Below are 21,311 nucleotides of genomic sequence, written 5' to 3'. Positions count from 1 at the left end.
TTTCCAAACACTTAAATTACCAAAACCTAACTAGAAACTGTGACTACATTCTGAAAATGTAGAAAACCGCAAAACAGAAAGATGGATGTTTATAACTATATTTCTATAGCACACTTTTTGCAACTGTACAAGTTGCCGCAAAGGCTGATGGAACAAAGAACATTGTAAGTGTCCTTCATTTTAGGTATAGCAAGTAGATATTGAGCATGGTGGTCACAAAACTTAACTCCACAATACACACAAACCATTATGTATTTTTATGATGTGATTTAAAAAGTCAATACATTTGAAAAATGTGAGCACTGTATACAGATGCATTAGTAGCTCAATGAGCATAAACCAAGATAATTTGTGCACAGTTTTATTCAACAATCCTGAAAACGTGAAAATACAAAGTTGTTCTGAAAAAGTCAGCGACGACTGTTCTTCCTTCTCTTGAGAGCCTTCCACTCTCCCTCCTGGGTGGCCAGACTGCCATACAGCTCCTTCACCTTCCTCTTCCTCTCTGCATCCCTACACACAAAAAACATGTCAGGATATCTGTAGACTGAAAGGTATTGCAAAGTAGTAGTATAACAGCGAGAAACAGTGGAACAAGCAGGGAAGTCAAATGAAAAGTGTCTCCGAATTGAAAATGGAGTAAAGGGGCTACCGCTAGAGCAAGCAAGATGTCATACAGACCTGGCCATGACCTCATTCAGTTTCTCTCGGCCCAGGAAACGGCTGTCCTTCCTGATCTCTCTAAGAGCTCCTTTAAACTCTTTCTTATACTTGTGTTTCAACCTCTCCTTCTCCCGCTCCTCCTTGGTGTTCCCTCTCTTCTTCCCGTAGTCCAGCCTGCAGGAGGGTTTAGAGTTGAGTGAAGCTGGCGCTACAGAGGACTCTATATACATATCTTAACCGCCAGAAGGGTGATGCTAGATTTTCTTTGATTCCCTACACACAAATAAATCAAGAACAGTGTCTCACACTTGTACAATCCTTGGTGTGAAAAGTTTGAGGGGAATTGGCTTCTTTTTCTCAAACACCAGGGGAGGACGTGGCGTAAGACAGCCAGATAGGGCTGCAAGGATTTCCCCATGAACCTCCTGGGATTAGGGGAGAAGACGAAAAGTATTAAGACAGAAATTAATATGCAGCTTGTAGCACATTTATCAATCACATATGTCATACAGATTCTTTTTAGGTTAGTTGCTGATGTACAAATGAGTTTAAAGCAACACAGTCTAGAACATTTTACATGCATTCCAAGTCTCAAAATAATTAAGCACAAAAACATGTGGAAGACAACTTTCAAGAGAACAAGAAATCTGTGCTGTTCAATTCATACTGTTTAGATAATAGAGCATCTAACCTATTAAGTTTATATAAAAGGGGGGAATCACCGTAGATTGAATAAGGGGATATTCCAGGTTTGGGGATAAAGCAAATTACAAGTCAGTCAGTTCAGCAACAAAGCTTGAATTCTGACTCCAATTCTGTTAACTGCAATTGACCCGGACTGTCCTCCCAGATCATAGCACCAGGTCGAAGTTTGAGCCTCAGTAGTCATATCAAGGCCTCGTTACACCACAAACTAGCTGTAGGATCATCTGACACGGACACCAATTTGTTTCTCCATTATTCAGGGCAAACTATCTTATTTATTCCTCCCTTTGATATTGACACTAACTTAGCTTCACACATTAACATTTGCCCTGGATACCAGTGCAGGCCCACTCACCTGTAAGGCTGCAGGGTATGTTTTGATTGGAAGATGTTTGGAGAGCAACGTTGCGATTGGCTGAAAGATGTGCAAGCAGGAAGGGAGTTCTCTGTAGAGCGAGAAACAGCGCTTCAGAAGGTCCAGACAGGTGGCCAGAATCGACAGCCTGATGAGGTGAGAGGAGTTATCACTGGTCAATATTTAGACTACATTTGTTCAGTCTCTTAAGATGTCCACAGTCTAAACCAGCATACCATTCTGTGAAGGCCTGAACATTGACTTCATATGGCTGCTATGATGTGTGTTAACAATGTCGGAGGGCATGCGTTTGCATTCCAGAGGAAACCATTGATAAAAAGGGAATGTGAATGCCCACCTCATTACCGTCCGAATAAACAAAACATCAGCCCATTCCCGGAATGCACTCCTATTTTTAGGGAGCGAGGCGTCAACCAGGGACGCAGCAACATGGCAGCTCGACAGCGCTTCGTGGGGAGGATGACCTCTCGCAATTCTGACACCTTAATACCAAACGTAGAATCCAGAATAGGGGCTTCAGTAATGCCCACAGGACTACAGTGCTTCTGACGTGTTAATGAATGTGCACGAGCTGAGGCGCATATCAGTGCCCAACCCTGCCCCCCTCCGCCTCTTTAATCATGGATCTTTTTTTCCTGTGTCTAATAGCAGGACTGGTCGGCTGAGCAGAGCGGTGCCTACACACCAGATGAAGTGTGGAGGAGGACCAGAACCCTGCAGAGCGCTGACTAAATCGGACCGCTTCTGACTAGGCTTGTTCGAGCGCTGGCTCTTCGCCCTCTCGTCTGTGACAGTACACGGTCAGATAGGTCTCCAGGAAATGTGTTCCTTCATCCTTACCTGGGACCCAATCCTTCCAAGGTGGGCAGATTTAACAAAGGACTCATTGAGCTAAGCGTTGTGGGGCTGGGAGCTGCTAGCCTAATGCCCCCATCTTACAGATCTAACGATATTACAGGCTCAGGGTGCCTGATTATTGGTTAAGATGGGAACTGAAGCTCTGCTTTCTGTCACTGATAAAGAGGCCTTAAGCAGCCAAACAAAAACAAGGTGAAAAAAAAAAATCCCACCTGCTGAGAGGGTGCCACAATGGGAACAACACAGAAACACCTTTTCTACCCATCTATGTGACCTTACCGGTAGTGGTCGGACTCCAGGTCGGAGGTCAGAGTGAGTGTCTGGGTGGCAGACAGAGGCAGGGTCTTCTTGCACCACGTCTGGCTGGACTCGGGGGATGACAGCACCAACAAGTCACTGGCCTTACCGCTCCGCCTGAAGGGAGGAACCACCGAGTAACCTGGGAAGAAAACGCAGGGAAACAGACAGGAACTGTGGGATTAGACGTCTACTTTGTTTTAGAATAATGCAAAACAAGCTAACTCATTCCTTCATTCATGCACTTTAATCATCACGGAATAGTTATTATAATCTTTAACATCATTTGGACCGGGTCTGAAGCAAACGTCGATGGGGGTTGAGGTCTTGACACCTAAGCTAGCTTGAATTCTGCCAGTGATGGCCTAGCATTGGGATGAAACTATTTAACTGAGCGCAGCTCCTGTCTTGGTGCCCTGACTGCTCTCTGCATCATCATATTGCAGCTGGCAGACATACCAAGGAAATGACTTTACAGGCACTTTAAAAACAAAAGGATCCGGGACAGTAATTTAGGGGTTCCTCACAATGAAACTACATTATGGGGGAACCCTTATAAGTTATTAAAATAATGGTTTCATAAAGAACCATTTAAAGATAATTTTGGGTTAAATTTGAGCAGGTATGGTTGTTCATTTGGTATTTTGATTAACAAGTATAAATAGTTCTTTTTGGACTCTTAATATCTCACCCGGCACAGCCAGAAGAGGACTGGTCACCCCTCTGAGCCTGGGTCCTCTCTAGGTTTCTTCCTAAAATTCGACCTTAGGGAGTTTTTCCTAGCCACTGAAATTCAACACTATTGTTGTTTGCTCCTTGGGGTTTAGGGCCGGGTGTCTCTGTAAGGCACTTTGTGACAACTGCTGTTGTAAAAAGGGCTTTATAAATAAATTTGATTGATTGATTGATTCCTTATGACATCCTTTGACATTTAACCACAAAGAACGTTTAGGGGTTCCCCCGGTTCCAAATTCCTCTTTTTAGATTGTAGGCATACGGTTTTTAAATGTAAATTAGGAGCTCTGCAAACTGTGAGCAAAGGATGGGCACCTTTACTTGAAAATATTAATATCCAAACAGATATACTAAGAAATATGATAAAAAGCTAATTTTAACAACGAAAAGACATTGTCAAAATCAGCAGTTCTCAATATGTTCAACTAGGACACACTTCTGTCATCCGATAAACAAAAGTTTAAATAACATTATCCATGAGACCCAGTTATATACAACGATAACCTGAAATCTGAAATACGTATAAATCAAGAATTTTCCATTTATCCACTGTTTCAGTCGTAGTGGTAATCAGTCATAATATTATAACATTGGGCGTGGCTGCTGAAAGTACAATTCTGAATACTTTGAGAGGGTGGGGACATGGTCTGAGCACCAGTCTCTCCACCTAACATTCCCATTCTTGACGCTCCTTGTTGTTGCCAAAGAGACTGGCCTTTCGGCAATGACAACATTCAATATGCCTCTGGATTTTAATATGAGGAGCAGCTCATAGGTGTTTAGGAATGACATTTCTATTTTTGATGCCACCCAATGGATTAAGGTCGATTTCACATACATTATGGAAGAAACATATTCCAAATATTATCATAGGGAAAACTGTAATTGAAATCTCAATGTACTTCTGGAACTAACTAGATTCTACCCCAACCTTAGTGAATAAACAAAAAACATGTTAAACCAAGTTGGTGAGGTGAAACAGCAATAACCTTTCAACAGAGAAACAGTGACATACCAGTGGTCTTGTCCGTCACGGCCAGGTGTAGTGCTCCCAACAGGAAGTTGATGAGCTCGGGAACGAACCTCTTAGAGAAGGAGACGTACTCAAGAGCCAGACAGCACAGAACAAGGCCTGATGTCAAATCCTTCAGTGATGTCACGGGGCACTGACAGGCAAAATAGGCAACAGGTTATTAGACACGAATCACAGCCTCACAAACGTATTTGCCTACTAAGCACAGGCAACAGAGGTAAACATTTACATTTAAATATTTGATCTTTGAAAATAATGTCTCTAAAGACCATTCAATCGTCTTTCCTTCTCTGTGACTTTGACACTTCTCTGCTTTCTGTCAAATAAAGCACTTTGCTAAATCAAGCTAGCCAATTCCATGTTACTAATAACATCTAAGCTGCTGTCTCTGTGTACATCGTGTTGAGAGTGTCCCCTCTGAGGTTGTCTGGCCTGCATTCACCATTCACATAGCGACAAAGTCATTAACTCAAATTTGAGGATGTTAGATAATAACAACCCAAGTCTTCTTTTCCCTGAGGCCAAGTTTGCTTTGACAACGCCGCCGTATTCAACACCAAGAGACGGCATGACTCTTCATGTCAAAACCAGAGGCATAATGAAAGTCAAGGTATGTAAGGACAAAAACTGTGTGTGTGTGTCCTTTCTGTTGAGCAAAATATGGAGCTGAGGCCATCTACATCAAGGTCATGATTATACAAAGGGTTGTCAGAAGGAAGGAAGAAAACACCCCTCTTCTGCTGACCTGGGTTCAAATAGCATTTGAAATCTTCTAAATACCTACAGCTTTCGGTTTAACCAGGCAGCAGTGCCAGATAGGCAGAATTAGCCAGTTGCGGATTGGTTCCATTGAACCAGGTAATCCAATTTTAGCATAGACAATTTGAAATACGTCATTTCAAGTTGCAGTTGAACCCAGGTCTAGTTCCGAGATGAAGGGGCTCCAGCCCACTTCAACAGAAAGAACTGGAGGCCAGTGCAGGCGTCTGCCGATAAAGGGGGAAGAGGTTGATCTAAAAGGGATAGGAGATGATGAAGGGATGATGAAATCCTGTGAAAGGGTATAAATGGGAGGGACTGGTTGAGAACAGAGCCAGAAAGTGCACCCACACAAACACACACAGGATAACTACCTTGGTGAGGGCCTGGCTTATGTACAAAAGGGCCGGGGTAGTGACAGGGTGGCGGAAGTCTGAGGTGGGGAACAGCAACGCCGTGATCTTCAGGTAAATTAGCTGAGGGAGAGACAGGGAGAAAAGGATGTTATCTTACCATTTAAATCTGTAATTTACAAAATGAACATGATTGATCACGACATTATTATAATAAGCAACAGAGTATTTGGACTTTACAAAGTTTGCAAAACCTGTTTGACTAAAAGGAACACATCTGGTTCAAGGGAAGCTAGCCCACTGGCATCAAATGAGCAATTTGTTTTAAACGTGATGCTGAAACTATGCAAAAAGTTATTATTACCTCCAAATAAAATGGACGCTTCTGTACAATAAACATTCCCATGGGTGTGGCACATAACGGAATATAAATCTGTCGAGGGTATTCTTATGTGAAGAAACTGTTGTATCAGGGATGAATATCACCAACCAGTGTTACCCAGACAAAAAGAACAGCCATGAGCCAGCAGATATCCAGTGATATTAACTACTAATCATTTCAATGTTTAGCCTGCACACCCAACACCACACGCAAAAACAGTGAAACACAAAGCTATCCTGAACAGCACTGACCACAGCACCAAGAACCGCAGTAGGCACCCAGGAAAACCAACAGGCCAAGAATCAATGGCGTGCCAGATTCAAGGAATATCACAGGACAAGCTCACATGAATAATGCTTGCGAATCTTCTGGAGCAAACTGTATTGTCCTTTTATGCAGAAAAAAAAGAGTCTATTACAACATCATGCTGCAAAGAGGGACGAAGCAAGTTGTTATTTAAAAGTACCATGTCTAGTTTCGGGAAAGCAGTACGACCCTTGACCTCCAGAACCTCTTCCATGCTGTGAGCGTCATCCCCCAGGGTCGTCTGCAATCCCTTCGAGGCCGTTTCTGGGAAGAGCTGACAAAGGTCATACAGCTGCCTGAAAAAGAGATACCAGCACATAAACACTAAGTCCAACCATCAATTTCTTAGATTTTTTGTCTACTTTTCTCCCATGTGACTGCTTCATCGCAGCAATTTAAAAGGTTGCAACATGATTCCTCTGAGAAGAGATTTCTTTTCACACTACTCGTCCAACTGGCAAGTTAGTGGAATCAGCGTACATGAGGTCACGTTGCCTTAGCTAATGCCCTCAGATTGCACGCACCTCAAGACCTGTTAAAAGGGAGTTGCCATAGCACGATGAACCAAGAAAAGCTCTCGACAATGCGTCCCCAACCCCGGGTGATATCAGCCAATTTTTCACAGCCTGTAGGACTCGCAGTTACACACGGGCAAGTGGACCACTTAGACCAGTCTCACCTGGTCTTACCTAGACTGCGGTGAACGCTTTTGAACTGCAATGCTATGCGTTAGACCAATGGTTCCCAACTCCGGTCCTCGAGTACTCCTAACAGCACACATTTTTGTTGTAGCCCTGGACAAGCACACCCATTCAACTCAATGAGAGCCTGATAATTAGTGGACAAGTTGAATCAGCTGTGCTTGGCTGGGGCTACAATGAAAATGTGTACTGTTGGGGGTCCTTGAGGACCGTGGTTGGAAACCACTGCGTTAGACTGCTGTGCCACCCTGACTCCAATGCAGCAAGGACGGACAAGATTGGAGAATAAGCAGAATAAGTCCAAACCAGGAGAACCATCCTTTTAATGACGCAAAAGGATTGTTACTCACGGTATCAGTTTGTCTATCGTGGAAAGTTCTGGTGGACTCCTGGTGGCCAACTCTCCCACATACTCAAGCAGGAAGCCAAACAATTTCTGAGGGAGAGAGAAAAAAAATACAATAAATATATTTGATAATTGTAACAAGTCGATGCAAACAATATCAATCAAATAACTATTTGTAGCAGCACAAGTTAAATATCAGAACGGCCAAACCTGTATTTTGAGTTTGTTGCCTATACCCAGACTGGGGTGGTTACACTGCTGCGTCCTGGCCAAGATGATGCACTGGTGGTCTGCAGGATGACCCTGCAGAAGGCTCTTCAGATCACGGTAACACTCTGGAACTAGGAGGACAAGAGAAAGACACGGAACACGGATGAAGAAGGCAGACGGTCAATATTGGCTTGTCAGGGCTTGACCAGTAGAGGGACTAATGTTCTGTTTTTCTGTGCAACATCGAGAAAGGTCAAGATCAGCTTTCAATTGAAACAAATCATCTTACATCATTATTTCCTTTACCATGATGGCTAGCTCAAATATATATTTGTATACAGTGTAATATTCACCAATCAAACTCATAGCCATCAACTAAAAGAATTGTTGTACAGTCGGGTATTTTAGAGTAGGGACTGAAGCTAACATAAAACATGTCTTACCTGTGAAGGTATAGGGCAGTTCTATTTTAGCTGCCTCTGCTTGGACCTTCTCACTCAGTTGGGGTACGGCTACAGGCTGTTCATCCTCCTCCTCCTCCTCCCCTCCTTCCTCGCTCTCCTCCTCAGAGTTCACGTCTGAGTGGCTGTCCTCCTCGCTGCCCTCTCCATCCTCTTCGCCCTCCTGTTCACTTTCCTCCTCATCAGATTCTTCCTCCTCGCCACTCTCTTCTTTTTCACCTTCCTCTCCCTCTATCTTCTCCCCTTCCTCGTTGATGTTCCATTTCCCATCCTACAGAATTTGAGAAAGAGCTATTTGTTATCAGTTCAACTTGTCGGCCTCTGGTTTCCATCTAATTGCCAATCGGTTTTCATGCAAGGATTATTAAAATGTACCACTGCATTGGCCTCTGCACTCAAGCTACTGCTAGCAATACAGCTACATGACAGAATTCCACACGTCACCAGAATATGAGCATTTATATTTATTGTGAAACAGCATTAAGCTCCTCCACCTTGAACTCTTTGAAATCAGTGAATTCATCACCATTTAATAAGTAGCTTAATATATTGCATGCTTTCCATTCCTGTAGTGAGGTATGACCACAGAAATAATTCAATGACTCAAAGTTTGATTCAATATGACGGCAATCAGATATGTAAGCAAATGTTAAATTTTTCACTCAAGCTAAGACTTCTCACTTGGTGTGAAATGAATGAACATTACGCCACCTGCTGGAAAAGACAGATGTTCTGCTAGGTTGGGCCTCTCTTTGTTTCTTCCTCTTGGTGGCTATTCTACCAATATTTGCACTTAAGGGCCACCACATGCTTTTTAACATAATTCATTTTACAGACACAAAAAGATCCTACATACAGGTGTATGGCCTAGGGCAGTCGTTCAACCAGGCCGTCTAAACCGGAAGGAACACACTCAGCGTACTTGCACCTTGATTGCACTCCCTGTTGCCACTACAAGGATACTGACCCACCATCAGATAACTAACAGCCCCAAACCAATAGCATTGCCCATTACAGCAACCTTCTAATGGGGCTTTTCTGAGACCCTGGTCAGAAAATAGATGTTAATATTTTGCCAGGTGTGTTCGCTCTCATCTACTACTACCATTAGGAGCTTATAATATGAGCTCAGAAGGCCAAGGTTAAATAATAACCCAGACACATTCATAGACCATGGCTTGAGAGCATCCAACCCACAATGTATCATGGGTAAAGTGTTATTGAATGACTGATCTACAGTACATAATCTGTTGATATTGTCCCTTACCTGATAGGCTAGAGTCTGTCTGTCATCTCCATCCAGGACAAAGCCGTCATTGATGTCATCAGCTGACATGTGAGTCGGTGCCTTGGTGTTGTCTTCCACTATATCTCCCATCATCCTCCTTAACCGGTCAGCCTAAAACAAGGGTCACAGCACAGAGAGGAAATAGCATCTGTTCAGTGGACAAGTCAATCAAAGCACAGTCCATGTCTCACAGAAACATGACAGGTAAAAGCACCCATTCCACACAGATGGACACAATGACAAAACTAAATGCATAGGAAGTCCTTTTAGAGTCACATCCACACCTCTAGTTGCTGCAGGCGCTCCTGTTCCTCCCTGGCCACTTCCTCTGGGGTCTTCAGCTTCTCAGAGGGCGCGGCCTTCATCTCGAAGCCCAGCTCACGCACCATCATGTCATACTCATCCAGCTGAACAAGGAGGGACAGATGCAACGTTGAGATAATGGTGCTTGCCTGAGGCAAACTCATTTAAAACTTAAAAGTCACATTTTATCTTTCTTGTTAACAACTGGTTTTGACTAAGTTACGCTTACCTAACAGGCCCTTTTCCAAATAAGACAGAAAATGTTATATGAAAAATGAAATCTAAAATGCCATGGTTAAGATAAAAACATAACATATTTTGCATGATGGAAGGGATTGTGAGAGACATGCACATGCTCAAGTTGTCAGACAGGCCTGTACATCCACTTTAATTTAAAATTACTAAACTTATCTGTTGGCAGTCGTGTGTCCAATAGTCTCACCTTGGGCTTGTCCTCGTCCTCGGCTCGGTCAGCCTTGGGGGCATTCTTATGAGCAAGCAGCCCTTGTATGCTCTTCCAGTCTTGGTCCAGCTTCTCTGTCAGCACCTGGGACTCCTCCTTCTGGGTCTGCCTCTCCCTCTGAGAACAACAACCTAACCCTTAGTCATGTAGACTCAACCCACTAAAATGAATGCTAGGACCGAATTCTGGAGCTACTGTTGGAACTAATAAATTAATTGTTTATATTTTCAGAAAACAAGAAGCTATGTGTTTCTGACAAATGATCAGAAGGTATAAATGATCAGAAGGTATAAATGATCAGACGGTATAAATGATCAGAAGGTATAAATGATCAGAAGGTATAAATGATCAGAAGGTATAAATGATCAGAAGGTAAGCTTTGTACCATTGCGGCAAAAATTGCTATGGAAGTCCACTTAGGCTAAGAAAAAAGGCGGTGTTAGATCAAAATAGAAATTTTAGTACACACTGCAAATTAAGAGCAAAGATTTCAGAATATTTCAAACCCACCGCATCTATAGTAACCACAGCATATAGTTGCAGTTTTCCTATTGTAAATATTAGGGATGCGCTGACACCAATTTCTCATTGGTACTGATTAAGTTTGAGGGGTTTTTTTGCCGATAAAACCTACCGATCCAATCCTGCCATTTGCCTTTTGTGAACATGTGCTATGATAGCCATTATTCTTGTATATGATGATGTAAAAAAATATATATATATTAAAACGAGTTAATACCACTAGACTCATCATTTGAGAATGAGAGGGGGCATAACACTAACCTTCTCCTGTTTGGACTTGATAATTAGTTCCTCTATAAGTTCCTGTCTGGACTTGGCTCTCTGTTTTCCTCCTTCATCCTGCTCTCCTGGAGTCTTCTTCATCAGCAGGCCTCCTCCTCCAAAGTGAGATGCAGTCATCTCGGCTAGAGGAAAGATGGACGAGAAAATATTTTCTTTTGTACAGATGCACACATTTCTGATAATGTGGCCTCATTTTTACAGACACATCCAAGCCTGACAGATAGCTCTGTGATTTTTACATAGGCAGAGTAAAAGGGCATAAATATAAATGTGTCATCTTTGAACCATACACAGACCAGTACGCCATAGCTAAGACCTACAGCAGGGCTTATAGGCCATACAAACCTATAGTAGGCAAGAACATCAGATAGCCAGAGAAATATGCTAAAATCTGTTCATCCATTCAAATGTGTCACAGATGATTTCACTGGCCCCATTATGGATATATTAACAAAACTTCGGCAAATGATGTGTCTTAGGGAACCCTCATTTTCAAAATATTGTTGATTGGCACATGCAAAGACTTAAGTCCATTAACACACGTGCAAGATCTATAAACAAATCCCAAGAAATGTATTGAGACTAATGGTAACTTAATGGTAACTTGATACCCAGTATATTTTTGACATGGCGCTTGGACAATTGGCATCATAGTGGACATAGTGTCTATAGCATATGAAGGATTGTGATGGAGCATGCATTCAGTAGAAAGCTCTCTGACTAGTTACACTGAACAAAATTATAAACGCAACACTTTTGTTTTTGCCCCCATTCATCATGAGCTGAACTCAACGATCTAAGACTTTCTCTTTGTATCCAGAAGGCCTATTTCTCTCAAATATTGTTCACAAATCTGTCTAAATCTGTGTTAGTGAGCACATCTCCTTTGCCGAGATAATCCATCCACCTCACAGGTGTGGCATCTCAAGATGCTGATTAGACAGCATGATTATTGCACAGGTGTGCCTTAGGCTGGCCACAATAAAAGGCCACTCAAAGATGTGCAGTGCCATCACACAGCACAATTTCACAGATGTTGCACGTTTTGAGGGAGCGTGTATCTGGCATGCTGACTGCAGGAATGTCCACCAGAGCTTTTGCCTGTGAATTGAATGTTAATTTCTCTACCATAAGCAGTCTCCAAAGGTGTTTCAGAGAATTTGGCAGTACATTCAACCGGCCTCACAACCGCAGACCACGTGTAACCACACCAGCCCAGGACATCCACATCCAGCATCTGTACAGGGCAGATGGCAGACAGCGTATGGCGTCATGTGGGTGAGCGGTTTGCTGATGTCAACGTTGTGGATGGAGTGGCCCATGGTGGCTGTGAATCCCAGACCTTCCTGACTAGGTGTGGAGTGGCCTGCGAGCAGCAACGTTGCCCTCCCGGCCCCCATCTCTTCCTCCCTCAGCAGAGTAAGGGTGGAGTCTGACAGCGTCGCAGATTCGGCCCGACTAACTTCTCCTTACAATAAACAAGCTAAACGTTACTTGGGTGTTATTTGTGCTTTTATGCAGACTCATGCGGTGTTTGAGCCTGTTAAGTCACTTGTGAATTTCACATGCCCTAGTGTGCCTCCATCAGTGGCTATTAGAGGCTCTCTCTGTCTCTACGTCTGCCCCGTTGGATATGAGCAGTGGCGCGAATAAGGGGCTTTTCCCTCATTCTCGCCCTCCAGCCAGCAGGTCTTTCAATGTTTTTGCTTGTGCACCCTCTATTCCCTTCCCTATTCAGTGTAATGGTAAGAGCTATGTTAACTATGTTCAGGGTAATGAGTCTTCTTAGGGAGTTATAGGTATAACTACTCTATCCTCACTACCCGCCACCTCCCATGGACATAAGCGCCGACTAGCGGGTTCAGAGGCATCTCTCATTCCGCTGCCTGCCAGTCCTGAGTGTGCTCGCTCTCAGAGTTCGGTCCGGGCACGGCCATGTTTACATTCACTCGCCTTCAATGAAAAATGTCACTTATGCAAATGCTTCCTGCCGTTCACGGGCTACCAAGCGTCCTGAGGTCAAAGACATAACCGTGGTGGCTTCTCAACCTGCTCGTTTTGACTGGATCAACCGCCAGGTAACGTCGTCGGTACTCGCCTCAGTCTCGCTACCTGTTCCCACTAAGCCCCTCATTCCTGTCTGCACTACTCAGCGTCTCCCTAGCAACGCGTCCCCACTCAGGGTGCAACGTCCACGTATGCAAATGCCGGGCTCGTCTCTCACTCAGGTTCCTACGAGTGAGAGCACTGTGCCTATTGTACAGCGGGATGGTTCTGTGGCTAGCGTGCTCGACTCTTGTTTGGTAGACCTGGGTCTGCCTCCCAGGCCGGCTCCCCTTTTTTATCTCATCCCTTTCTCTCCCTGCCGTCCTTGGGCTGTATCTCTTCTCCGGTCGTGCTCGGCAGCGGTAGGGGCAGAGAGGGAATTTCCTGAACAATGCCCCTCCAACAACATGCTCATCCTCTCTCAGAGCGTTATTGGGAGTAGCGTCATCACTGTACCATGTCAGCCTGGCTCGAACGAACGATCAGACTGGGTTATCTAATTCAGTTTTGCTCAGCCCCCCCCCCTTATCGGGATAGTGGAGACGGTGATGTCATCGCCCGACAGAGTGTCTCCTCTCCTGTCAGAGGTGACGGAAATGTTGAGCAAAGGAGCAATCTCCAAGGTTTCGGAGGATCTCCGACAGGATAGTTTTTACTCCTGTTACTTCCTGGTTCCCAAGGGAACGAGGGGGAGTGAGGACGATCTTGGATTTGCGCAATCTGAATGCACACAGCCAAACGACCGTTCCGTATGATCACCATCACTCACCTGCTAGAAGCCTTCCTGCCGGGAGATTTCTGTACGAGCATAGACCTCAAGGAGGCTTACTTCCATGTCCCGATCGTTCGCAGACAACGTTTTTTTGGTTTGCCATTCAGGGCAGGGTCTACGAGTATTACGAGGATTCCGTTCGGCTACGCTCTGGCTCCACGCACCTTCTCCAAATGTCTGGAGGCAGCACTAGAGCCCCTACGCGGGGAAGGCATCAGGATTGCGGCCCTAGTCATCACTTTGGCCTACGGGGCTCTCTCGTTCCGTAGGGTCTCCGTTAGGGCTGCACGATATATAATTTCAGCACGGACATTGCGATGTACGCATCTGCAATAGTCACATCACAGAACGTGTGATTTAGTAAGGTAAACCAGTCCACTATATATATATATATTTTTCAAATGGAAAACTAGCATTATATCTGTCTAAGGTAATTTCCTCTGATTTATGGGTTATTGGATTCACAGTTTATTATTATTATTTTAAACACAGAGTTTGTTGCTGCACTTGGTTGACATGCAGGCTCTGCTTGCATGTGACGAAATGATGAGCGAGGATCAGGCAAAAAAGACCAGAATTGAGAATTTGGTTGCAAAAAGAAATGCATCATCAATTACATGGAAGTATTTCGGCTACAGACAAGATGATGTTGAACAAAAACAGGTACTTTGTCGAGAGTGACTTGCAATTGATGCCACAATACAACCAATTTATTCGATCATTTAAGGCGGCACCACAAATCTTCGTATGACGAATGCAAAGCCACTCAATGCCGTCCAAAGCAAAAATCTATTTCAGATGCATTTGCCAGTATTACACCATACGAGAAAGGTTCCAAACGGCAGAGAGAAATCACATATTCAATAACATTTCACGTCGCCAAAGACATGGTACCAATTAACACGGTTACCAAAGAGGGTTTATAAACATTATTTGGTCGCTTGACAAGCGGTATGTAATGCCATCACGCAACTATTTTTCTCAAGTTGCCATCCCAGAGCTGTAGGAAAAATGCAAGGCACAAGTTGAAACAGAGCTGTCACAAGTGGAATATTATACAGCAACAACAGACTTGTGGTCCAGCCGGACAACGGAGCCCTACATAAGTCTGACCGTACACTTTATTAATGAGGACTTCCACCTGAAAAGTCGCTGTTTGCAAACTGCATTTTCCCAGAGGATCATACAAGTGAGAACATCGCTACAGGGATGAGAGAAGCTTTAGCTGAGGGCCTAGATGAAAGTAATCTAGTCTGTACAACAACAGACAATGCCGCAAACATGGTGAAGGCTGCACATGATTGCAGTACTTTGGCCATAGTACTTTGGCCATCTTGCAGTTGGTAAGTTATGCCCAATTGAGCATTCTATTTTACTACTATTGCTATACTATTACTGTTACATATTAATACCTAGCAACCTGTTGTGAAATATAACAATTTTCAAAAGTTTCATAATTTTTATTGTAGAGGACAGGGGCTGGGGATGAATGAAGGATACAGACTGACAGGTTGATAGCCAAAACTTTTTCTGAATACATCCTATATTTTTTCATATCTCAATATATACATAGTAGAAAAACAAAATATTGCAATCTCAGTTATTTCCAATATTGTGCCACGCTAGTCTCCATGCACACTCCACACGGGGTGTTGCAGCCTCCGCTGCCTTTTCCACGGGGTCAGGGTGGATGACATATGTGCTGCGGCGTTGTGGTCGTCGCCTTCAGCGTTTTCCCGTTTCTATTTACTGGACGTGTCCCCTTCATCCCTTGTTCATTCGGTTCTCGGTGTAACTGCCCAAGATCTCTGAATTTTACTAGGGAATCTCGTGCTTGGCCTTGATTCTATGTCTGCACTAACACTACAGCATTCAGTAGCGTGCTTAGTTCAGGGGTATTGTCACTGCCTGCCAATACACTTGGCGTGGGTTTGCCTCCTCCGCAGGGCTTCCCTCATATTACAATTTAGTTTTTTATGTATCCCTATGCCCCTCATCTCATGATGTGTGAGTGTTTTTGTTGTGCTTATGTGGAACGGATATGTTTCCCTTCAACATCCCTTCTTCTCCTTGGGGTGGCCTATGTGTTCTTAGGCTGGCTCTGGGGGAGGATTTTCATCACTAACGCATTCAATCATCCCTTCTCTGACCTCGTCAGCTATCAGGGATGTTTCGTCTTTAGGGAACGGTTTCTAACTGAACCCTGCAAGTCGTTCTGGTTGGTTCGGCAGGGATTACATCCTTGGCACGCTCGCCAAGGATGTAGGAATGGGAAACACTGCCCTTAAGTCTTGAAATCCTAAAATCCCTGACACAAACCTAGTTAGAACTGACAATGGTGATAATTATTCTGATTTTAATGTACATTTACATTGAGCATCCATCCATGTGCCATCCATTCTGTTAACTGGATACCAGTGATTTACATTTAGTGAAACATTTTCCTTTATATCAGTTCAGTGATTCCTTTCTTGACTGACACAGAAGAAAATGAAAATATATTGCCAGGAAAAGTTAAACTTTGGAAAGACAAGTGACAGAAGAGTCAGGAAAGAGTTGAGTTGATGGCTGAGAGAGAAAAAGCTGATATGTCCAAGGAATGTTGCATAGATGTTTCAATCATGCTCAGTTTTCTAGATCAGTATACAATTAGGGGCACATTATGTCTAGCCAATCCAAGGGCTGTGTCTGGCTGGAACAGATTCTTCTGTACATTAATAATGGGGTAAGATATTGTGGTAATTTGTGTCAAAGGGCTTTATCGATAAATATTTGAGGTACACCTCTTATGGTGGTCTGAAACATTTATAGTCACAGTCTTAAATTGGTCTTATTTTCTCAGTGTCTTGGTCTTGTCTCGGTATCACTCCCCATTGGTCTTGACTCAGACTCGACCCGGTCATGACTTGGTGATTTAGTTTTTTTGTGCTATAAATCACAACTTGCATATAACCATATAACCACACAAAAGCGAATGAAACACTTGCACTCTATAGAGCCCTGTGTGACCACCCTTCAGGTGGTCATTCTACCCACCAATGCCAAAATCCTCTCGAAATTGACATTAATTAAAAAAAATATTATTGGTGTGGGATGGAATGTTGTGGTATAGTATAGTTATCACAATTCTACCCCCACCCTTACTGACAGAGCAATAGAGGGGCTAAAGATATATGACCAAATACTAAACACAAGTACTTAATTTGGGCATGACATTAATCTGTTGCAATACTTTTGGTGCCCTGAAATAAGGAAGCTATAGTGTTTTATTTAAGTACACAAATACCCTGAAATGAAGCTTGGAATCTATACTTTTACCTCAGAGTAACTGATTTCAAAACCCAACTGTTTGGAGTATAGCGGCAGAAGAATAAAAAAATGCTTATAGGAGATGTTGGACCCAAGGAAGAGTGGCAGTAGCCTTGGCAACAACTAGTAGGGATACTAATAAAATACTAAATAAATACTGGTATACAGTAAAACTGCCACGCCCGAATCCAGTCTCACCTGAGAGCAGTCCTCTCTCATCAGCATCATCGTCACTGTCCACCATGTCTGTAAGTTTCTCCATCTCAGCCAGAGACTGGCCGTAGTGGGTCAATTCCTCCTCCTCATTCAGGTTGTACATGTTCTTCTTGTCCTGGGTGCGCTGATAGAGAACAACATCAGAAGACAACGTTACTGCAATGGCAACGTTTTATACCATACAAAAGTGTAAATGCAGATAAAAAAAAGGACATGTACCCACATCAAATTAAGGACATGTACCCACATCAAATTAAGGACATGTACCCACATCAAATTAAGAGGAGCCAAAGCTTTGTTAGTTATTATAACTGGACATGGCAAAAGTGGATGATCTAGAAAAGGGCTAGGTAAACATTTTGGCTTGTGGGCCACACTGCCACATTCTGAAATTTCAAACAATGCACATCGTTGTGTGTAATTTCTTAATTTTTGCAAATGAGCTGGTCTGCCAGTCTCCAGCTTATCTTGTTTTAAGTGTTCAGTTAGGTTTAATACTGAACATAATTGCGATATGGAAATCTGCTACATCCATATTGCCAACTTCCATGATTTTAAGCTCTTGAAAAGGTGAATGTAGTGTCACATTAGCTTAAGGGCAAGCATCATCCAGTAATGGCTAGAAAGGATATACCTCATGTCAGAGTGGCATCACACTCCTGCGATAGTTCGAATCTTGTCTAGCAATATATTGGGACTTGAGAATTTCCAAATTATATTGTTTTGATCGAAGTTATTGTTTGCTTTTCCTTGACAACGTGTTGTGTCAATAAAGAGAATAGAGATGTGTTGGTTTGTGTTTGTTCTCACCTGTCTCTCCATGGAAAACCTCTGAAGGATTTTCTCCTCTGGGTCCATCTTGGTGTCATATTCACCAAACCGTTTGTCTATGAATTTATTGGACTTGTCCTTTGTCTTGTACTCTTTCAGCAGTGTCTCTTTTCGCTGGGAAGAAGGTAATGTTTTATAAGCACAAGATCCCAACTGACAAAATAATAAAATACAATAATAAATAAACAATTTGCAAGGTGCTACAAAGTGATATAGGTGAGATATTTCTGGGTTACATTTAGCTTAGTTCCTGATGCTTGTCAGGCTTGCTAACCCCCATGTGCTAACCCCCATGTTCACCTTTTCGACAACGACCATAACGACTGGAAGGACAGCACCAAAGGATTTGACATCAGGCAAGATACATCCATATCAGCCTCTGCTCTATTCTCCTCACATCAGGCTAGATCCCTTCATATCAGCCTCTGCTCTATTCTCCTGACATCAGACAAGATACATCCATATCAGCCTCTGCTCTGTATTCTCCTGACATCAGGCTAGATCCCTTCATATCAGCCTCTGCTCTGTATTCTCCTGACATCAGGCTAGATCCCTTCATATCAGCCTCTGCTCTGTATTCTCCTGACATCAGGCTAGATCCCTTCATATCAGCCTCTGCTCTGTATTCTCCTGACATCAGGCTAGATCCCTTCATATCAGCCTCTGCTCTGTATTCTCCTGACATCAGGCTAGATCCCTTCATATCAGCCTCTGCTCTGTATTTTCCTGACATCAGGCTAGATCCCTTCATATCAGCCTCTGCTCTGTATTCTCCTGACATCAGGCTAGGTCCCTTCATATCAGCCTCTGCTCTGTATTCTCCTGACATCAGGCTAGGTCCCTTCATATCAGCCTCTGCTCTGTATTCTCCTGACATCAGGCTAGGTCCCTTCATATCAGCCTCTGCTCTGTATTCTCCTGACATCAGGCTAGATCCCTTCATATCAGCCTCTGCTCTGTATTTTCCTGACATCAGGCTAGATCCCTTCATATCAGCCTCTGCTCTGTATTCTCCTGACATCAGGCTAGATCCCTTCATATCAGCCTCTGCTCTGTATTTTCCTGACATCAGGCTAGATCCATCCATATCTGCCTCTGCTCTGTATTCTACTAACATCAGCCTAGAACCATCCATATCTGCCTCTGCTCTGTATTCTTCTAACATCAGCCTAGATCCATCCATATCTGCCTCTGCTCTGTATCTTCCTGAAATCAGACGAGATCCATCCATATCAGCCTCTGCTCTGTATCTTCCTGAAATCAGGCGAGATCCATCCATATCAGTCTCTGTCTTCTTCAATTACCCCGTGTGTACCCACCCACCCAAACGCGTCTACATTAAAAGCACTTACCTTGTTAATGGCTTTAGATCTGGATACACCTGGCAGGCCGACGTCATGCTTACTCTTTCGCCCGAGAATGTCAAACTTTTTCCGATTGATTTTCACCTCGAACGGGTTGTTTTTGATCTCTTTGGACGTTTTAGCCTTACGAACCTTATCGGAGATATTCTTCTTTTTTGGCGGTTTCCCCATCTAGACAAAGAGGTAGAAGAAGGCAAGAATATATGGCAACCTCTTTCCTGATACAGTACTGTAACTATGTAATGTAATGAAAGTATCGTAATAGCTTGTGGGATGATAGCTGGCTAACTTTATCTCGACATAATGTATGAGCTGGCGAGTTACTGTAGTACTAGCTATAAACAGTGATCCCTTTAAGGCAAACATTACGTAAACAATTCTTACATACCATGTAGTTGTGTTGGATTCAGTACTGTTCAGGCAGACAAGTAAACCCCTCTCATGTGTATTCTTAATTAAACTGCATTATCCACGCTGTGCCCAGTTGTTCCAAAGCAGAAACTACAGCGTGCTAGCACAGGGTCAAAGTTGATTCGGAAACAGATTCGGCGTTCGTGACATGCTCGGAATACACTGCAGTGCCGCCGACAGGTACTCCACCGCAATTGCAGTAATTGGCAAATTGGTGCTGGAAAAAAGTATGATGTACTTGGTATATCCTGTAGGCTGTTTGGCTAAAGGCCGTGGTATATAACAACACATGACGTTTTACGGTTGTAATTTTTCTTAGGTAGGCCTAATAGCAGAAAGGCATCTCAGGGATTTGTAGTATATTGCCAGTACCATGGGGAAGGGCTGTATCCAAGCTCTCTGCATGCAATGTGCTTATGAACAGCTCTTAGCTGTGGTATATTGAGCATATATACTGCTCAAAAAATTTAGGGAACACTTTAATCACACATCAGGTCTCAATGAAGGAAATATATTAAAGATCAAAATCTTTACTGTACATTGTGTATTTCGTTGGGAACAAAATGACGTAACGATAAATGGAACCGATTGAGGGCTGGATTCAAACTCACACCGAAAGTCAAAGTGAACAATTGAAATCACAGGCTGTTCCAACTTGTGTGAATTTAAATCACGGCAACTCATAATGTTACTCAGTAGTGTGTATGGCCGCCGTTGCGGAGTATGCAGTCCCGACAACGTCTGGGCATGCTCCTGATGAGATGGCAGGTGGTGTCCTGGGGGATCTCCTCCCAGACCTGGATCAGGGCATCAGTGAGCTCCTGGACAGTCTGTGGCACTACTTGACGGCATTGGATGCACCGATACGTAACGTCCCAGAGGTTCTCAATTGGATTCAGGTCTTGGGAACATGAATGTCAATGGAATCAATGCCTTCATCATCCAGTAACTATCTACACAACCTGGCCACATGAGGCCAGGCATTGTCCTGCACCAGGATGGAACCCAGGGCCCACTGCACCAGCGTAAGATCTGACGAAGGGTCTGAGGATTTCATTCTTAGCTAACAGCTGTTAGGGTACCATTGGCTACCACTTTGAAGTCTGTGCGGACCTCCAAGACTATGCCTCCCCAGACCATCACTGACCCACTGCCAAACCGGTCATGCTGGATGATGTTGCAGGCAGCATAACGGTCACCACTGTGTCTCCAGACTCCTTCACGTCTGTCACATGTTCTCAATGTGAACCTGCTCTCATCTGGTCAATGGCGTTACAGGAAAGATTCTACACGGTGCCATTTAAACATGATTAACAGCA

At 43.5% G+C, this 21,311-nt stretch overlaps 1 protein-coding gene across 1 annotated transcript; it reads right to left on the bottom strand.

Moving 5' to 3' along the window:
* Nucleotides 1–345: 345 nt before the first annotated feature.
* nop14 (NOP14 nucleolar protein homolog (yeast)) lies at nucleotides 346–20,139 on the bottom strand. The gene is made up of 19 exons (XM_010892820.5): nucleotides 19,970–20,139; nucleotides 19,570–19,752; nucleotides 18,197–18,331; nucleotides 17,369–17,510; nucleotides 11,023–11,165; nucleotides 10,219–10,356; nucleotides 9,758–9,880; nucleotides 9,453–9,584; nucleotides 8,168–8,456; nucleotides 7,725–7,855; nucleotides 7,519–7,604; nucleotides 6,628–6,763; nucleotides 5,801–5,902; nucleotides 4,650–4,800; nucleotides 2,882–3,041; nucleotides 1,724–1,871; nucleotides 970–1,088; nucleotides 682–837; nucleotides 346–513 (listed from the first exon to the last, which is right to left on the bottom strand). Exons 1-19 carry the CDS (start codon nucleotides 19,970–19,972, stop codon nucleotides 411–413), a joined length of 2,580 nt encoding a protein of 859 aa, XP_010891122.2. The 5' UTR covers nucleotides 19,973–20,139; the 3' UTR covers nucleotides 346–410.
* Nucleotides 20,140–21,311: the final 1,172 nt, after the last annotated feature.

Source organism: Esox lucius, chromosome 14 (assembly GCF_011004845.1).
Source record: "Esox lucius isolate fEsoLuc1 chromosome 14, fEsoLuc1.pri, whole genome shotgun sequence".
NCBI classification, from domain to species: domain Eukaryota; kingdom Metazoa; phylum Chordata; class Actinopteri; order Esociformes; family Esocidae; genus Esox; species Esox lucius.
The sequence above is the reverse complement of the archived record's forward strand: the minus strand, read 5'-3'. Positions and strand labels throughout refer to the sequence as shown.

Excerpts from the sequence above, each read along its gene's own strand:
- nop14 (XM_010892820.5), bottom strand. Across the intron at positions 17,511-18,196 it reads GGTTTTCCATGGAGAGACAG|CGCACCCAGGACAAGAAGAA; the intron begins GTGAGAACAAAC and ends GTTCTCTATCAG. Across the intron at positions 8,457-9,452 it reads GACAGACTCTAGCCTATCAG|GATGGGAAATGGAACATCAA; the intron begins GTAAGGGACAAT and ends CAAATTCTGTAG.